A 19,755-nucleotide genomic window follows, 5' to 3' on the forward strand; every position below is an offset into this window, starting at 1 on the left:
CATCCTTGTAAATCTTTTCTGAACCCTTTCAAGTTTCACAACATCTTTCCGATAGGAAGGAGACCAGAACTGCATGCAATATTCCAACAGTGGCCTAACCAATGTCCTGTACAGCCGCAACATGACCTCCCAACTCCTGTACTCAATACTCTGACCAATAAAAGAAAGCATACCAAACGCCTTCTTCACTATCCCATTTACCTGTGACTCCACTTTCAAGGAGCTATGAACCTGCACTCCAAGGTCTCTTTGTTCAGTTCTGGTCGCCCTCAGGAAGGGTGTCATTAAATTGGAAAGGGTGCAGAAAAGATTGACATGGATGTCACTGGGACAGGAGGGTCTGAGTGATAAAGACAGACTGAAAAGGTTGGGACTTTTTTCCCCTGGAGTGTTGGAGAATGACCTCATAGAGGTTTATAAAATCATGAGGGACGTGTTTAGGGTGAAATGTATTTTTCCCAGAGGATATAACATGGAACATTACAGCCCAGTACAGGCCCTTTGGCCCTCGATGTTGCGCTGACCTGTGAAACCAATCTGAAGCCCATCTAACCTACACTATTCCATTATCGTCCATAGCGGTTAGGGGAATATGGGCCAAATGCTGGCAATGGGACTCGGTCAGTTTACGATATCTGGTCAGCATGGATGGGTTGAACCAAAAGGTCTGTTTCCGTGCTGTTCATCTCTATGACTCTCCGACTTTATCATTAGACTTCAGTAATTGGCAGCTTCTCTTTCAAGGATATGCTGGACTGGTTAGGAATGTAGTGGATTATAGAAGAGGGTGATTTGATCAAATCGCACTCGATCCGGAGAGGTCATGACAGGGGAGAATGTGCCCTCTTGTGGGAGAATCTGGAACTAGGGATCACTCCTGAAAAAGGAGTCAACCATCAAGGCAGAGGCATGGAGACAGTTTCTCTCTCTGAGGGTCATGCGTCTTTGGAACTCTGTTTCCACTGTCTTTTCAGGAAGAGAGTCTTTGAATATATTTAAGGCAGCAGAAGGTCCCCTGGTTCGGAGACTTCAAAACCAGACAATATAGATTTGAGGCGAGTGGGGAGAGATTTAAAATCGACCTGAGGGACAGAGGGTGGTGCGCATATGGAATGAACTGTCAGAGGAAGTGGTGGATGCAGGTATAGTTACAACACTTAAAAGACCCTTGGACAGGTACATGAATAGGAAAGATTTCGAGGGATATAGAGCAAACACAGGCAAATGGGACTATTCAGGTTGGGAAACCTGATCGGCATGGACAAGTTGGACCAAAGGGTCTGTTTCCGAGCTGTACGACTATGACTCTAGACAGCCATAGCGTCACAGAGATCTACAGCCCCACTTGTCTCTGCCAGTCAAAAGCAACTACCACAAGAGCAAAGTCTAGTTTAATATTGGTATTTCTAGCAACCAGTTCTGAACAATACAAGTATCAACTTTAGCTTAAAAGCTTATACATTGGTACAGCAACATATCACACTTCAAAGACATCCACAGAAACACAGACATAAAAAACAGGGAATCACTCCTTCCTGAAAGCAATCAATGGTTTGGCTTCATCTTTCTATGGCGGAGAACTCTACAGGCTCCCCACTCTCTAGGTGAAGACATTTCTCCCCACCTCAGTCCAAAATGGCCCTTGTATCCTTAGACCATGACCCCTGGTTCTGGACTCCCCAGTCGTCAGGAATGAACTTCCTGCATTTTCCCTATTACACTTTTTTCCCTATTACACTTTTACCCTCAATTACTGAGATTTCCCCTCAATTACTCTAAATTCTAATGAATGTAGTCCTGATCGATTCAATCTATCTTCCTACATCAGTCCTGCAGCATATCGCGTGATAAATTACTCTAAGGCGCCATTTCAGTTATGGTAGCCATTTTGTGAACAGGAAGATACCATAAATGAGTACTCCATCTGTGCCTGGTATTCCAAAAGGATTACCTTCCAACCTTCAAACAGAGCCATGGAAATCATCTATCCAGCAGAACCACAGAAATAGACAGATAAGACCCAAGACCAGCACCTCTGACAATGTGGCACCGACCAGGTGGTCACAAACAGTAAACTGGACAGGGTGCAAAGGTTATTAAGTTGATGTTTCTCTTTCAACAGTTTACCTTGGTTTCAGCATCTCCAGACTCTCACTGAATTGGTTATTAAGAAACAAGTCCATAGCTGACATACATTCATCCAGCGATGTCTTCAGGTCTACCATTGAAGAACTGCAAAATATAAATTGAAAAGAAGAAATCAGAATATTATCTACAGTTTACTTCCACCTTCCTGGTCCCCCGCTGGGGTACAAAACTATTTACACCAATATCCTCATGATAATGGACCTGTGTACTGCATCACAAATTTTCAGGACAACCTGTGCTCCCATTCGGCAATGTGTGAGGGGAAAGGTACAAACTATGGAGGTGCAGCTATCCCAGCATTCATTGCACTTGTGAAAGTTCCCTATTTATACTTCCAACAAATTGCTTTCAGCTCACACAACAAATGACTGCAAGAGGGAAAAACAAAAGAAAATAGGAATGTTGGAACACCATTCGGGACAAAGCAGCCCGCTTGATTGGCATCATATCCATAAACATCCACTCCGTCCATCACCAAGGCTCAGTAGCAGCAGTGTGTACCACCTACAAGATGCACTGCAGAAGTTCACCAAGGCTCCTTAGACATGATTTCCCAAATTCACAAATACTCAAAGGACAAGGGCTGGGAACACCACCAGCTGCAAGTTCCCCTCCAAGCCACTCACCGTCCTGGCTTGGAAATATATTGTTGTTCCTTCACTGTCCCTGGGTCAATATCATGGAATTCCCTCCCTAACAGCATTGGGGATCAACCGACAGCACGTGGACTGCAACAGTTCAAGGCAGCAGCTCAATAAATGCAGATCCAGTCAACAATGCCCACATCACACAAATGACAAAAAAATCTCCATTTGCTGCATCACCATATTATCAAGCACCTTCATTCTACAAAGCTTTTACATTTGGTGTTACCTAGCCACTATCTTATTTAATGTCTTATTCAAACAATAAGCTCTTTGCTTTCACCAAGAGTGCTTCATTTATAAAATTGCTACAAAAAAAATTATCTCCATCTGAGTTTGATTTGGTTGTGTGTCAGCCAGTGTTCCATTGTCCCAGTCTTTGGAAATTCAAGTCGCACACCATGGGCTGACACAGAGAGAGGGCACTGCAGTGTTAGCTGTTCTGATGGGAAACAATGCCAAGGCCCCTGACTGTCTGAGATGGAGGTAAATTGTAAATGTGAATTATCTGGAAATAGAGGGGAGAAAATCTTCCTGGCATCCTGTAGTCAATATCATAGAATCCCGACAGTGTGGAAACAGGCCCTTCAGCCCAACAAGTCCACGCTGATCCTCTGAAGGGGTGCCCAAAGCTGGAAGTGAACCCAGGTCGCTGTGAGGCAGCAGTGCTAACCACTAAGCCACCATGCTGCCCCAGCTCCTAGTCTCTCTCTAGTTATTCTTTTTTCCTTTAATACACTGAAAGAATCTTTTGAATTCACCCTAATCTTCTTAACCAAGGCTATTTTGTGCCCCCATTTCACCCTCCTAACTTCCTTCTTCAGTAAACTCCTGTGTCCCCTTTATATCTCCGGGGATTCCCTTGATCCCAGCTGCCTGTACCTGAGCCATACCTTATTTTTACTTGGGGTAATTTCCCAAAATTTGCTGCACTCTGGAGCAGTTCCAAATCACATCTTTCAAAAAAGCTTGCTTGTGGGAGCTGGCTGTGTGCAAATTAGTCCTCACACCATAACACTGACTGCACTCCACTAAGTTCGTCATTGGGCAAAACTCATTGAGACATTCTACTGTCATTAACGGTGTTATATAAATGCAAATACATGTACACACACATGGATATACATACACATGTTGAGAGATACATAACTGCTAATCAACCAACAAAAGTTATTTACTTAAAGAGAACATGTACTGTTTGTCTTATTACTAACTCAACCTACCCCTGAGACAAGTTGCTAATTATAGGCAATAAAAATCTCCATACAATTTACCTGTGGTTTGCCTGTCTGCAATACTGTCAAACTGCTGCATCACACCACCTACTCCCACATCATTAAGGAGGTGGAAAAAGATGAGAGAATAACATCACTTCACTTCTGCAAAGTCCTCGCACCTCCACAAAAGGAATTCAGCAGTTCTGGAAGAATGCATTCCGATGTCTACATTCTCTTGCAGTTTGGTTACGTGGTTAAGGAGTTGCCCTAGGACTCCTCATCATTGACATAGGACTCCATGAAGTCTCATGGCTTCACGTCAAAAATGGGCAAGCAACTTTCCACTCGGTTGATGAATCAGTGCTCCTCCAAGTTGAACACCACTTGGAGGAAGCATTGAGAGTGACAAGGGTGCGACATGATAGTATCGATAAGGGAGACCAGTGCACAGTCCCTGTGGAGACAAAGCTCCGTCTTTACACTGATAACTCCTACATTACATTGTTTGGCACTCTCACTGTCTCCATGAAACAGACTTTGGACAGAACTAGCAATTCAAGTCTTGGCCTCCATGAGGCACTGTCATCCATCAGCAGCAGAATTGTACTTGAACCCAATCTGCAACCTCATGGCCTAGCATATCCCCGCTCTACAATGACCATCAAGCCAGGGGATCAATCCTACTTTAATGGAGAGTGCAGGAGGGCTTGCCTGGAGCAGGACCAACCATTCCTAAAAATGAGATGTCGAGCTGGTGCAGCTACAAAACATGACTACAAGGGGTGAATTTAATCTGAGGTGGACACTAAATGGAAGTGTGAGAGACAACCAAACCTGAGCCAAAAGATGACAAATGCACCTCAGATTAATGAAAGCTGGTGTGTGGATCGTTGATGGTTGACTGCAAATTCTCCTATTTCCATCTCCAATATCCCATCCTCTGGCAAGCATCAGAACTCATGAACGACATGGAGAGTTCAAACTCACTAAAGTCACACGTACTTGCCTCTCAAGAACGGACTTCATAGAAATCTGCAACATGGAAAGAGACCATTCAGCCCATCAAACCTGCACTGACTATCTGAAGACCATCCCACCCGGACACCCCCCTCCACTTCAGATTCAACAAGGTTAATCCATCCACCTGCACAGCCCTGGACACTCTGGGCAATTTCCTCTGGTCAATTCACATAACCTACACATCTTTAGATTGTGGAAGGAAGCCAGAGCTGCCGGAGAAACCCACACAGACACTGGGAGAACGTGCAAACTCCACACAGACAAACACCCAAGGCTGGAATCAAAACTAGTAGCCTGGTGCTGCCAGGCAGCAATGCTAAGCACTGAGCTGTTGACCTGCTCAGTTAGACTGCAGATTATTAAAAGAATTAAATTGATGGGATGTGGGCGTCACTGACCGAGAGGCTTTTGAAGATAGAAAAGCTAATTGTGTGACGGGACACGCAAGCACTAATGCAGAATAAAGCTCTCTTTACTTTGACCCAATAAATTCTCCAGCTCTCACTGTAACACAAACCCAAGCACCCCACCCCCAACCAAAAACACTACCACCTATTGACAATTCTTCATCTCAAATCGAAGTCAGGAGTCTGCAGTATACTCTCTACTCGGCTTAATGGATGCAGCTCCCAGAAGCTTGACACCATCCAGGACAGAGAAGCCCACTCAATTGGCACCTCATCCACCACCTTTAATAGCCGGCATGGTGGCACAGTGGTTAGCACTGCTGCCTCACAGCGCCTGAGACCCGGGTTTGATTTCAGCCTCGGGTGACTGTCTGTGTGGAGTTTGCACATTCTCCCCGTGTCTGCATGGGTTTCCTACGGGTGCTCCGGTTTCCCCCCACAATGTGCAAAGATGTACAGGTTAGGGTGAATCGGCCAGGCTAAATTGCCTACAGTGTTAGGTGCATGAGTCAGATGGAAATGGGTCTGGGTGGGTTACTCTTCGGAGGGTCGGTGTGGACTTGTTGGGCCAAAGGGCCTGTTTCCACACTGTAGGGAATCTTTTAAAAAAAAACTCCCTCCACGACAGTGACAGCAGTGTGTACCATCAACAAGGCACACTGCAGCAAGGACATTCCATCAACACCATGACCTCTACCTCTGGAAGGGCAATGGGCAGAAGGTGCATGTCAATACCCTCATTTAGTTCCCCGCCAAGTCACACACCACCCCGAATTTTATCTTTAATTTGAATTTTACTTTCTTTCACGAGTGTTGCTGAGACCAGTGGAGAATATGCAACCACACTCCTGACCTTTACCCTGTAGATGATGGGAGAGATGAGGTGACTTTCTGCAGGATACCTAGCCTCTGGCCTGTTCTTGTATCCGCTACATGAAGTGTTAATCAACTCTCTGCTTTGGACAGGAGCCAGGAGAGGCCAAGGCATTGACAAATTACGGGGAGACTGACTAGATGCAAGTTTTCCTCGAGATCTCTTTGGACCGGGTGCAAAGCAAGTCATCTTTCTCTGCTTAGGAAGGGTACGATAAACATTAGAGCAACTTTTCAAGAATAAATATTACACAACAGCTGGTCTTTTAGAACAACATTGCACCCCACCCTCATGTAAACATTAATGTGGGCTGTACAATTGGTTCAAAGGAAAATGGAATTAATCAAGTTCAATTTTTATTACAATGGATTCTGGCAATGGAAACGAGGGCTGCAGAGATTACATTTCATCTGTTTTCTCGGGAGAAAAAGAAGATTGTAAGCCATTTGTCTTGATTAAAAATGACAAGTTGGCACCTCCTCTGTTGCCATTTATAGACCCAGACAGGTTTTCTAATGGTATATTTGGCAAGGACAGCCAAATAGCTGAGACAAACAGACCTTATAGCACTCAGGCCTCACTCACTGTTTATGCTGAGTTCACCGATCACAACAAAGACAATTTCGTCACAGGAGCCCCTCACCAAAGTCCAGAGAAGCAAAGAGGTCCCATGGTTTTGAATGGGGAGGTCATGATCAGGTTCAACTGTGACAGTCCCAAAGGTCATACAGTGCTGCTGCCATCTAGAGAGGCTGCCATGGCAACATCACCAGATTATCAATCCTGAGGCCCAGGTAAATGTTCTGAGGACACAGTTTCACATCTCGCCATCACAATTGGCGCTTTTTAAATTCAATTAGTAAAATTTGGACTTTAAAGCTACTCCCACATGACAACCAACAGACCCATCTTGTTCACTACTGTCCCTCAGGGAGAGAAATCGGCCGTCTTTACCTGGTCAGGCCTACAATGTGAAGGTAGGCCTACATATCCACAGATATGTGTTAGCCTTTAACTAACTTCCAGTGGCCTAACAGGGAAGGGCCACAAATACTGGTTTATGGCCAATGAAAGAACTCAAAAAAAAAGGTTGACATCAGGCAAAATATCAGAAGATGTTGGGAACTTGAAGCAAGTGGCAGAAATTCCCAGTGGCTCACACAACGTCTATGGTTAGAGGGGAAAGAAAGAGAGGTTTCCAGTTGACAACCTTGTGTTAGAGAACTAGAAAAAAGCCAGGGGTTTTAGGACAAAGTAACCTCGAGGAGATTTGGAGACTTTAAGAGAGAGCTCAGATGTGATGCTCTTTCATGGCAAGTTCTTTGGTCGGTGGCCACCAATTGATTTAGCGAGTTTTGAGAAGATTTGTAGCTCAGTTTGAGGTTCTACATCCAGAACCAATTGGTTTAGCCGACTGCAATGGGCCTGGAGTCACATGTAGGCTACACCAGGAAAGGTCTGAAGTTCACCTTCGCTGAAGGGGCATTAACAAACAGATGAGCTTTTACAACGATCAGCGATAGTTGTCGTACTCACCTTTACTGAGGCTAAAGCTGAAAATGTGTTGCTGGAAAAGCGCAGCAGGTCAGGCAGCATCCAAGGAGCAGGAGAATCGACATTTCGGGCATGAGCCCTTCTTCAGGAATGGGCTGAATTTACTGAGGCTAGCCTTAAATTCCACCCGTACTAATTGAATTCAAATTCAACCAGTTTTGACAATCAGAGTTGAGCCCAATCCTCCAGGACTGAAAAGGTTTGACACAATCCAGGTCAAAACAATCCACTCCAACTGGCATCCTATGCACCACCTTTTAACAGTCACTCTCTTCATCGCCAATCCAAAATCAAGATGCACTGCAGCAACTCACCAAAGCTACATGGACAGCATCTTCCAAACTCTCAATCTCTGACCCAGACAAAGATGCCTAACTCCCACGAAAGAGTATTACAAAGCTGGATTGGATGTGGAAATACAAATGGAGTAATGACCTTTGAGCCTTGAGTTCCTGGTGAAATGTGAAACAATTTGGAATAGTCCCGACAGCATTTTTACTTAGCTCTTCACATTAACTCTTAAGTGGAGTCATTACTGCTTTTGCTATGCTGCATAGGAAGATCCCATAAAGAGTAAGGGAAACAAATGACCTTGTTAAACTGTTTCTGGAAACTACTTTCTTCCCACAGTTTCCAGGCTCATGGCAACAGAATAATAAAAAAAATCATCACTCACTTCAGCAGCTCGAAATATCTTCTGTGAAGATCTAAATCGGAGCTTTATAGGAAAGTTGTGCCAGCTAATAAACCGATCACATGGCTGGGACTTCACAAGACAGCAACACAATCACTGGGCAGTCACAAAGTCGCAAGTGCCATTCACATGAGAATGAGCTAATGTGGGTTAGAAACAGGCAGTAGGGACTGAGGCAGCTCTGGTAGTCTGTAATAAATACCCAGAGCTTTAGGTCACAAATCAGACTAAAATTGGAGGACAAAGTTAAAAATCACACAACACCAGGTTACAGTCCAACAGGTTTACTCAGAAGCACTAGCCTTCAAAGCACAACTCCTTCAGGTGGTTGTGAAGCAAGACCATAAGGCACAGAATTTATAGTAAAAGATTACAGTGTCGTGCAAGTAAAATGATATATTGAATAATTGTTGTTAAGTCTTTCACCTTTTAGAATGGGTTGCAGGTTTCGGTTCATTAAAATGTAAATCCAGAACTTCTTTTAAATCACATTCTTGAGATAACTTAAGGTTTTATTTTTTAAAAACCATTCTAAAAGATGTAACAACAATCTAGGTTTGTTCAATATATTATTTCAGTTGCATGACACTGTAATCCTTTGCTATAAGTTCTGTGTCTTATGGTCCTGCCACCAAGAAGCAGCGCTCCGAAAGCTAGTGCTTCCAAATAAACCTGTTGGACTATAACCTGGTGTTGTGTGATTTTTAACTTTGTCCACCCCAGTCCAACACCAGCATCTCCACATCATAACATTGGAGGAGCAGAGAAATCCCAAAAACAGCAATGTGTTAATCGGCAGATTAATTTGTCCCTTTAAGGAATAAACGTTGCTCAAGATACCTGGAGAATTCCCGACTCTTCAAATGGCAGTGTGGAATACTAACCTATCAGGCGTGACTTGGAGAGTTAATTGGAGCAGCAGTAAGCCATTCGGCCCTTCAATCCTGCCTGTTTCCACACTGTAGGGAATCTAATCTAATAACGGAATAAAACAAAAGTGACTGCACCTCAAAATGGTCACCAGTTGTGCAATTTAAATGCAAGTCTTCCCTTTTCCAGTATTAGACTCATAAAGGTCAACAGCACAGAAAAAGGCCCTTTGGCCCATCACGTCAAAAATAACCACCTAACTATTCTGGGTTGGAAGGTCGGTTATTCTGAACGTCTAATTTTTGTTTTCTAATGTATTTCTACGATCTGCAATGCTGGACTTCTTATTCTTTATTTTTCTAATTAGTGTAAGAATTTGTACTTCAGAACCTCGGTGACTTGTAAACTTTTCACTGTACTCATTTGAGTACATGTGACAGTCAAGCTAATTCTAATTCTACATTATAATCTGATTTTTCAGGGCTTGACCCATAACCTGGCCTATCTAGCTCAGTCGGCAGAGCATGAGACTCTTAACCTCAGAACCATGGGTTTGAGCCCCATTCTGGGTGCTTCCATTTTGGGGCTGCATGGTGGCTCAGTGGTTAGCACTGCTGCCTCACACCACCAGAGACCCGGGTTCGATTCCAGCCTCAGGCGACTGTCTGTGTGGAGTTTGCCCATGTCTGCGTGGGTTTCCTATGCGTGCTCCTGCTTCCTCCCAAAATCCAAAGAGGTGCAGGTCAGGTGAATCTAAATGTGCAGGGATATGTAGGTGCATTAGTCAGGGTAAATGTAAATGTAAAGTAATAGGGTAGGGGAATGGGTCTGGGTGAGTTACTCTTCGGAGGGTCAGTGTGGACTTGTTGGGCCGAAGGGCCTGTAGGGATTCTATGATTCTAAGTAATCTTGTAGGCCTTGGTATTACAAGTGCACATCTAAATAATTCCTACCTCTACCACCCGGACAGGCAGAGAGTTCCAGATCCCCACCACCCTCTGGATGAAAAAGCTTTTCCTAACATCTCCTCTAAACCTCCTGCCCCTTACCTTAAATCTATTCCCCTGGCCATTAAGCTCCTCCATCAAGGGGAAAAGTTTTTTCCTGTCTTTGCCCCTCATCATTTTCTGTATCTCAATCATGTCCCCTATCAGTCTCCAACTGCAATGTGTCCAATCTCTCTTCATAACTGAAACACTCCAGGCCAGGCAACATCCTGGTAAATCACCTCTGCACCCTCTCCAGTGCCATCACATCCCTCCTCTGGTGTGGATTCCAGAACTGCACACAACACCATATCTGTGAGAGGGGCGGCACGGTGGCTCAGTGGTTAGCACTGCTGCCTCACCGCACCAGGGACCCGGGTTCAATTCCTGCCCCCGGTGACTGCTTGTGTGGAGTTTGCACATTCTCCCCGTGTCTGCGTGGGTTTCCTCCGGGTGCTCCGGTTTCCTCCCACAATCCAAAGATATGCAGGTTAGGTGAATTGACCATGATAAACTGCCCATAGTGTTAGGCGCATTAGTCAAGGATAAATATGGGGAATGGGTCTCGGTGGGTTACTCTTCGGAGGTTCGGTATGGACCTATCGGGCTGAAGGGCCTGTTTCCATACTGTAGGGAATGGAATGGAAAGTGGAAACCTGACCAAACATTAATACAGTTCCTTCCTGCTTTTAGTCCTCTCATCAGGCAGATGGGGTCCGCAGTTTAAAAAGCCTTACCCCCAACGTAGTATCTGCACCAATGTAGCACTCTCTCGGGGCTGTGAAACAACGTGAAGTGTCAGGCAACTGTGTCAGTGCTTTCCACTGAATTAGCTAAAGAAGGGGGCATCCTACAATTACTAACATGGACACAAACATTCTCACACAGTGAGTTTGCGTGGTTTGTATTATTTATGCCAATGGAGGGTAAGTTTTCAAATGTGGCCTTTCCGTAGCACACCACTGTGTGACATGGGTCAAGATCTGCAGCTGGCCTAGGATTTCCTGTGTCTGTGCAATGCCCTCTCAGGGTCTCACAGTAAACCAACTGGGGTTCAGATGGGCACACTACAAACCAATCACCTCTTCCACCTAGAAGGACAAGGTGGCAGTCACATGGAGACACCGCCCCCCTGCAGGTTCCCCTCTAAGCCACACTACATCCCGACTTGGAAATCTATCACCGTTCCTTCAGTGTCGCTGGGTCAAAACCCTGGAACTCCCTCCCGACAGCATTGTGGCACACGGACTGCAGTGGTTCAGGAAGGCAGCTCCCCCCCACCTTCTCCAGCGGGGTTAAGGGATGGGTATTTATACTGAGCTTTTCACAACCACCAAATATCCCAAAGCATTTTACAGGCAGTGAGTCACCTGCTAGAATGTTGGGAATGCTGCAGGGAATTTGCACACAGACGGAAGTGGGTACTGCAGGTGCTGGATATTAGAGTCAAGATCAGAGTGGTGCTGGAAAAGCACAGCAGGTCAGGCAGCATCCGAGGAGCAGGAAAATTGAAGTTTCGGGCAAAAGCCCTTCATCAGGAATGACAAGGCGGTGTCTCTGTAAAATTTGCACACAGCAAGCTATCACCAACTGCAGCGTTTAACAACCAGATCATCTGCTGCATTGGGTTGTTGACTGAGGGACAACATTTGGCCAGAACTCCTCTACTCTTCTTCAGAACAGCAGCAAGAGATCCTTTACAGCCATGAATGCAGGGCAACAGAATCTCAGTTTAGCATCTCATCTGGAAGACAGCACTTCAGACAGCGGAGCACTCCCTCTGAACAGCATTAGAGTGTCAACCTTTGTGCTCAAATGCCCAACCTGGTCCTGGAGTCTCTGAGCTGGGCTTTGGCAAAAGGCAGTCACACCGAGTGAATCCTTCCCCATACATGGAGCAGATCGCTTTCTAGCTCAGACTCAAATTCCAAATGCAGTCTCTTCCATCAATAAACCCCTTCATCTCCCCCAATGCCCGATCTTCACCTCAAATCCACAGTGAGCCAACCACCCAATCCACCAGCAGAGAGTTAGTCTGATTCGTGTGATGTTCCTGGGGGAGAAAGAGCGTTGACCAAGAAGGAATCCTTGCAGTGTTGCACGAAGTTTAACAATCCAACGGCCACAGGTAGAGGAGCTTCATTTTCACAATCCAACATTCTGTACTCTGCAGCCCTGTCAAAGCATCAGCCACAATGCTCTCACGGGCCCCCTTTATGTCCTTTATCACCACCCTGGCTCCCTTTAACATTGTAACACAAGTTAGACAAAACTCATCCATAAAAATGCAGCTCAAAAACTGTCTACTGCTTTATGGCGAAGCTGAGTGACTCCACTTTTATTTAGCTTCCCTCCCAGCGACCTCTCGAGCCCACTCCCTCAGCTCCTAGCTAATGAATATGAGCTCCCAGCAAACGTTCCCACTCAAATGTGAAACACCCCATTCCCAAGACTTGAGCAGGTCATCCATTGTGACACTCCAACGCCACTGTGAGGGAATGCTGCATTGTCACAGATGCCTATTTGTTTTGTTTGGAATATTAAACCCTCATCTTCTGATATCTCAGGTGGACGAGGTCAACCTCATGGTACATTGAGATGAACATGGACTTCTCTTAATGACTAAACCTTCCCTCATCAACATCAACAGGGATTCTCAGATCATTCATTTTTTTGCTTGTGGCATCTTCCTTTGCACAGAACTGACACCACCAGGACTAAGATTTGTATTGTCATGATCCACTGTGTCTTGAACTTTCAATCAACATGTTCAAAGACTGGGCACAGTCAGCATGGACGAGTTGGACCGAAGGGTCTGTTTCCATGCTGTACAACTCTATATGACAGTCTCAAACCCACAAGGTGTTAAACACACCACATCACACCACATGATATTGGAAGCAACATGAACACATCCTTTTTTTTTTAAAAAAAAGTCTTGAATTTGTTGATTTTTTTAAACCATCAGCTTGAAGCTGCTCCTAGTTAATTCGGCCAATAGATCAGCAGTCAAAAAGCCCGACCACAAACTAGCCACAAGTCGCCAAACAACCAAGGTAATTAACAACACTACCTTGAAAGTGCAGATTCACCCCAATAGAGAGAAGGGCTCAGCCCAACTTATTCCAGCTTCAGTTTCACCCCTGAACCAAACTGCTGGATATTCGAAGACAGGCCTCAGAACCCACAGAGAATCCTTTGTTTTACAAACCTCACTCCAACTTTAAAACATCAACACCATCCAAAAGACTACAGTGGGAAACTAGAAACATACATCAGAGAGTACAAAAACTATGACCTGTAATAACAAACTACCTTCATCCATATCGGACACATACGAGTGTGTGTGTGTCTGTGAGACGTGTCCACTTTGGTGTCAATGTGTGGGAATAAATTACCTTTACTTTAAACTCACAAAAGCTTGCTGCTGTTTTCATACAATTGAAATACATATTCAAAGGGGTAAGACAACACATAACTTTGATACAAAGGATCCCAATCGTGGGTAATAAGAAACCATCTAAATTCTGTCCATAATAAATCATTAAAGTGGCTCTCTCAATGTTCTAAAATACAAGGTGGATACACACAACATATAGGCTAAGTGGAAAGTAACTTTCATACGATCAGGCAATTCCCAATAAAGGTCAGACAGGCATTAATGCTGTGCCTTCATGTCTCCAAAAGCGCTTCCTTAACTGTAAAGCAGTGAAGTGTCGATACTGTCGTTACGTAGGAAACGTGGCAACCGATTTGCACACAATAATCTCCTACGTACAACAAAGAGATAATGAGTAAAACATTTGTTTTGGGTGTTGGCTAAAGCATCGATACACATCAGGATCCAAATAGTCACTTTGAAATAGCAACTATTGTATTCACTTTTTTGGGTTTAGTCTGAAAGGAGGCTCTTCTGACATTGAACTCAGGCTTTGGCTGAGGATTTTAAGTCTTTGAAGTAGCCCTCATAGAATCATAGAACCCCTACAGTGTGGAAACAGGCCATTTGGCCCAACAAGTTCACACCGACCCTCCGAAGTGTTTCCCACCCAGATTCATTCCCCTACTCTATTATTCTACATTTCCCATGACTAATGCACCTAACCTACATACCCCTGAGCACTAAGGGCAATTTAACATGGCCAATTCACCTGGCTTGCACATCTTTGGACTGTGGGAGGAAACTGGAGCAGCCGGAGGAAACCAGCAGTGAACCACTGTGCCTTGACCCCATATCCTCAGGAATGCATGTGCTATCAACTGCTTCAATACAAGATACCTGAGATGAGAAAATCCAAGCACTTTCCCTTTCATGCAAAAATGGCATCAACATTGAATCACCTCCTTAACTCACTAAATCCCCTTCCAACAGCTACAAGCCACAGTCTGGAGTACACCCTGCTTGCTTTAACACTGAAGGAATACAGCGCTGTGCAGATCAGAGCAGTGCAGAGTATGCAGGTACAGCAAATGAGTAGGAAGGAAAATCAAATGTTTAATGCAAGGCAAATAGAATATCAAAATAGGGAATCTTTTTCTACAATTGTACAGAGCATTGGGGAAATCAAATCTGGAGTACTGTGTAGAGTCCCTATCTCCTAACTTAAAAAAGGATTTAATTGTAACAGCTTAGAGAAGGTTTGTTGCTTTGATTCCTGGGACAAATGGATTGTTTTAATGAGATAGCTGGGTCTGTACCCATTGTAGCTTAGAAGAGTGAGAGATATTGAAACATGCAAGACAGGGTAAGCACAGGAAGGATGTTCCCAATCATCGGAGACTCCAGAACCAGGGGTCACAATCAAAGGCTAATTAGGAATGAGATGAAGAAAACTCAGAGAGTGGGGGAGCCTGTGGAATTCTCCGCTACAGAAAGCAGTTGAGGCCAAAACATTGAATGCTTTCAAGAAGGACTCAGATATAGTTCTCGGGGCTAGAGGAGTCAAAAGTGTGAGGTGAAAGCAGAAACAGGGGACTGGGCTGGATGATCAGCCATGATCCTATTGAATGGCAGAAGCAGGCTCTAAGGGCCGAATGGCCTACTCCTGGTCTTAATTTCTATGTTTCTGTATTAAAATCCTGAGGGGACTTGACAGGTTGGTTTCTAAAAGGAAACTGTGGGAGAGATTAGAGGACAGAGTTTTAGGGAAAAAATGTTATGACAGGGCAGAGGAAAACTGACGGTATTTCTTCTGTGGTGTTTTCCTTACGGAACAGCGGAGGTTGGCTTATGGAGTATTTTTCAATGCTGGCTTAGAGGGATTTCTGATTGACAGGGAGTTAAAGGCTATAGGGAGTGGACAGGGTAATGGAATTGAGCCCACAATGGGGAGGCAACAGCTGAGTGGTATTATCACTGGATTATTAGCCTGAACTTGAATCCTGCCTTGGCAGATGGTGAAATCTGAATTCAAGTTGGAGAAAGTAATCTGGAATTAAAAGTCTAATGATGACTATGCAACCATTGCTGACTGTCTGGGGACAAACTGACCTGGCTCCCTTTAGGTAAGGACATCTTACCTGGTCTGGCCTACATGTGACTCCAGACCCGCAGCAATGTGGTTGATTCTTAACTGCCCTCCGGGCAATTAGGGACAGGCAATAACTGCTGACCCTACTCAGTGACACCCACAAACTGTGAATGAATTAAAAATAAATCAGATCAGCCATGATCATATCAAACATCAGAGGATCAATGGCCCGATTACTGCAATCATTTCTATGTTCACATGCAGCGGAAGTCCCCCCCGGCCTGAACTTTAATCAGTCAATGTCTCCACCGTGGTGCTGTGTACTATGCTCTGCAGCTTCTTACAAAGCTCTGACCTCTCCCAACCAGAGGGAGAGAGCACATACAGTAGGCACCACCTCAAGTTCCCTTCCAGTCCATCCACCATCTCAACTTGGGAGACCTGTCTTTTCAATGTTATTGGAACTCTCCATCTCATCCACAACAGTCGTAACCAGCATTCAAATGACTGAGCAATAAATAGCAGTGTGGGGAGATTAAGTTTCTGTTTTGATAGACAGTCTCGTCACCTTCCCTTAAAATCGGATGCTACATAAATGGAAGAGCTCCCTTCTTACAACAGATTCCCATTTTCTCTCCAGGTAGTTGGCAGGTGCAGCTATGTGGTAGGTAAAATTACTGGCTGTATCATATTTCTGTCCAAGGATTGTTGTACACTTTTTACTCCAACCTTATGATTTTCACTGCTCTGACATTAAGCTCTCGAATTCCCTCCCTGTATTTTCAACCTCTGCCTGATTCTGTTTAAGATTTTGTTGGTCACATTTCCCAGTCTCGATACTAGCAAACAAAGAGATTTTGTGACACAGCAGTTACCACCTCTGCCTCTGAACCAGAAAGTCCGTGGTTCAAGTCCCATGCCAGGACTTGACAGCCAAGGAACCTGTGGCCAAACAAAGCCGCAAATCCTTCCAACGGCGAGCAGTAAGATCCAGAGAGATCCCTGGTTGATCCTGTGATGGGAAGAAACTGTGGCCTCTCCCATCACTGTCCGCAGATCCAAGGTACAACGTGAGTGTCACCACTGGATGCCACCCTCTCCAGAGTGAATGGCAACATGCCAACACCATCCATAGCCAGTGCCAGGCTGCCAATTGGCATTCTTGTGAAGTGCCAGTTGGTATCAAAAGGTGCTATATGAATGCAAGCCTGCTACATGGAGCAATTTCACCTCTTGCCATCCTATCCTGATAACAGCTGGGGGGGGGGTAGAAAACAGGAACAAATTCAACCATTCCCCCACCCCACATGAAAAAACACAGGAACCAGAACATAATGGGGCCATTCGGCCCATCGGGTCTGTCAGCCATCCTCAGATACTTGCCTGCCCTTTCCCCACACTACCCTCTATTCCCTCACTAATGAAACATCCATCACACTCAGCCTTGAATGCCCTTGACCCCCCAAGCCTCTACAGCCCTTTGCGGTCAAGAAATCCACACGTTCACAACCCTCAACGTCCTCCTCATCACTGATCTGGAAAAGGGTGACCCTTTGTTCTAAGATTAGATTACCTACAGTGTGGAGCCTTGAATGCCCTTGACCCCACCCCCAGCCTCTACAGCCCTTTGCGGTAAAGAAATCCACACGTTCACAACCCTCAACGTCCTCCTCATCACTGATCTGGAAAAGGGTGACCCTTTGTTCTAAGATTAGATTAGATTCCCTACAGTGTGGAAACAGGCCCTTCGGCCCAACAAGTCCACACCGACCCTCTGAAGGGTAACCCACCCAGACCCATTTCCCTCTGGCCAATGCACCTAACACAATTGAGCATGGCCAATTCCCCCTGACCTGCACATCTTTCGATTGTGAGAGGAAACCAGAGCACCCAGAGGAAACCCACGCAGACACGGGGAAAATGCGCAAACTCCACACAGACAGTCGATCGAGGCTGGAATCAAACCTGGGTCCTTGGCGCTGTGAGGCAGCAGTGCTAACCACTGAGCCATCTGCCACCAGATCGCACCCTGTCCCACAAAGGGGAAGAATCTCTCTGCCTGTACCCGGTCAAGGAACCCACTGAAAGACCATGGAATTCGTCCTGAGTAACTTTCTGCAAACACGTCTTTGGTGTTTGAGATACAAGGGGTGACCCTCAGGTTAAACTCAGCACCAGTCCTGTCTCTCTCACATGCACACACTAATGAAAGATTGCCTGTGTGGAGCTTGCACATTCTCCCCGTGTCTGCGTGGGTTTCCTCCGGGTGCTCTGGTTCCCCCCCCCCCCACAGTGCAGGTCTGGCAAATTGGCCATGCTAAATTGCCCATAGTGTTAAGTGTGTTAATCAGGGGGCTACTCTTCAGAGGGTTGGTGTGGACAGGTTGGGCTGAAGGGCCTGTTTCCACACTATAGGGAATCTAATCATAAAACAAATGGGCCCTAGAGTTTCCTGGGATTATGGCGACTCAACCTTATACCTGTTGTACACAGGAATTGCTACATCAGCCTTTCAAAGTGGGGTGGGGTGCTGCAGGTAGCAACTGGTAACCCCCACCCCCCCAACAGGATAGAAAAGGACCATTGTGCCTGAGTGGTTTAGTCAGGACCCCGGGTGTCCTTTATTCCGAGATGATTCCATTCTGCCGATTAAAAGTGCCACGTTTGCATCCACCCAGAGAATTTTTGTTTCTCCCGAAATGGAACGACCTGAAATTCTGACCCGAAACAAATTTGCAAGCGACTTCCCTTTGATGGCAGCAAGTGAGGTGAGGGGTGAGGGGTGAGGGCTTTGCCTCAGACTGAAGGAAGTTCCATTATTCTGTTTCTCTCCTGTTATACTTGCCTCCCGGGTGGGGACTCCCTGCAGTTTGCCATTTGCAGCCGCTCCGGTAAACGTCGAGGCGAAAGTGACTTCGGAACCAGGAATCCGGCGTGTTAGGAGTCGATGTGCTGGGTCCGAAGGGCGGGGGAGGGAGAGACGGTGCCCCGCCAACTTTTCCCTGCAGCTCCTCCAGGGGGGGGAATGAACGCAGCCCAGAAAATATATCCAGCCTTCCCCCACCCCACTCCACCGCAGTTGCAACTTGCTCGCTTTCCCAGGGATTGTCTGTCTCTTAAGGGAGGTAACGACGGCCGCCTGTCGCTGCAAACAGCATCTCCAAACCCCCACACCCACAGCTTTCCCCCCCCCAACCTGTTTCAAAAGCGGCCTCTTTTGAATCTCTGTATCCCTCATCCGCGCCTGGTTTTCATTATTTCAGCTTTCCTCACAGACAATGGGAATTAGGGGGAGCCAGTCTGCTCCTGATTGGAGTCTCTAACACTCCAGGGAGGCATCCTCACGCTAGGTAATTCCTAACCAAAGTCCGAGAGTGTGTGTGTTGCTGGAAAAGCACAGCAGGTCAGGCAGCATCCGAGGAGCAGGAGAATCGAGGTTTCAGGCATAAACCCTTCACCACCTTTCTGATCAAAACCCGAAAGAACTGCGGATGATGTAAATCAGAACAAAAACCGAAGTTGCTGGAAAAGCTCAGCCGGTCTGGCAGAGCGAAATCGAACTTTAGGTTAGACTCCTTACAGTTTGGAAACAGGCCCTTCGGCCCAACAAGTCCACACTGACCCTCCGAAGAGTAGCCCTACCAGAACCATTTCCCTCTGACTAATGCACCAAACACTGTGACCAATTTAGCATGGCCAATTCACCCTGACCTGCACATCTGTGGGAGGAAACCGGAGCACCCGCAGGGGACCCACGCAGACACGGGGAGAATGTGCAAACTCCACACAGAGAGTCGCCAGAGGCTGGAATCGAACCTGGGTCCCTGGTGCTGTAGGGCAGCAGTGCTAACCACTGAGCCACCATGCCGC

At 45.8% G+C, this 19,755-nt stretch overlaps 1 protein-coding gene across 2 annotated transcripts in view; it reads right to left on the minus strand.

The window, feature by feature from the left end:
- zgc:158403 (tetratricopeptide repeat protein 39A) overlaps positions 1-19,199 on the minus strand; it is a 74,432-nt gene extending 55,233 nt beyond the window's left edge. The window contains exons 1-3 of one of the 2 annotated variants that reach the window (XM_043694877.1): positions 18,731-19,199; positions 4,869-5,041; positions 2,128-2,232 (exon numbers count right to left, since the gene is read on the minus strand). In XM_043694877.1, coding sequence (XP_043550812.1) covers positions 2,128-2,232; positions 4,869-4,960 — 197 coding nt within the window. In that variant the 5' untranslated portion in view covers positions 4,961-5,041; positions 18,731-19,199. The remainder of the gene's footprint in view (positions 1-2,127; positions 2,233-4,868; positions 5,042-18,730) is intronic. The other variant, XM_043694878.1, reaches the window with a different exon arrangement.
- Between the last annotated feature and the right edge of the window lie 556 nt (positions 19,200-19,755).

The sequence above is a fragment of the Chiloscyllium plagiosum genome, chromosome 8 (genome assembly GCF_004010195.1).
Source record: "Chiloscyllium plagiosum isolate BGI_BamShark_2017 chromosome 8, ASM401019v2, whole genome shotgun sequence".
Taxonomy (NCBI): Eukaryota; Metazoa; Chordata; class Chondrichthyes; order Orectolobiformes; family Hemiscylliidae; genus Chiloscyllium; species Chiloscyllium plagiosum.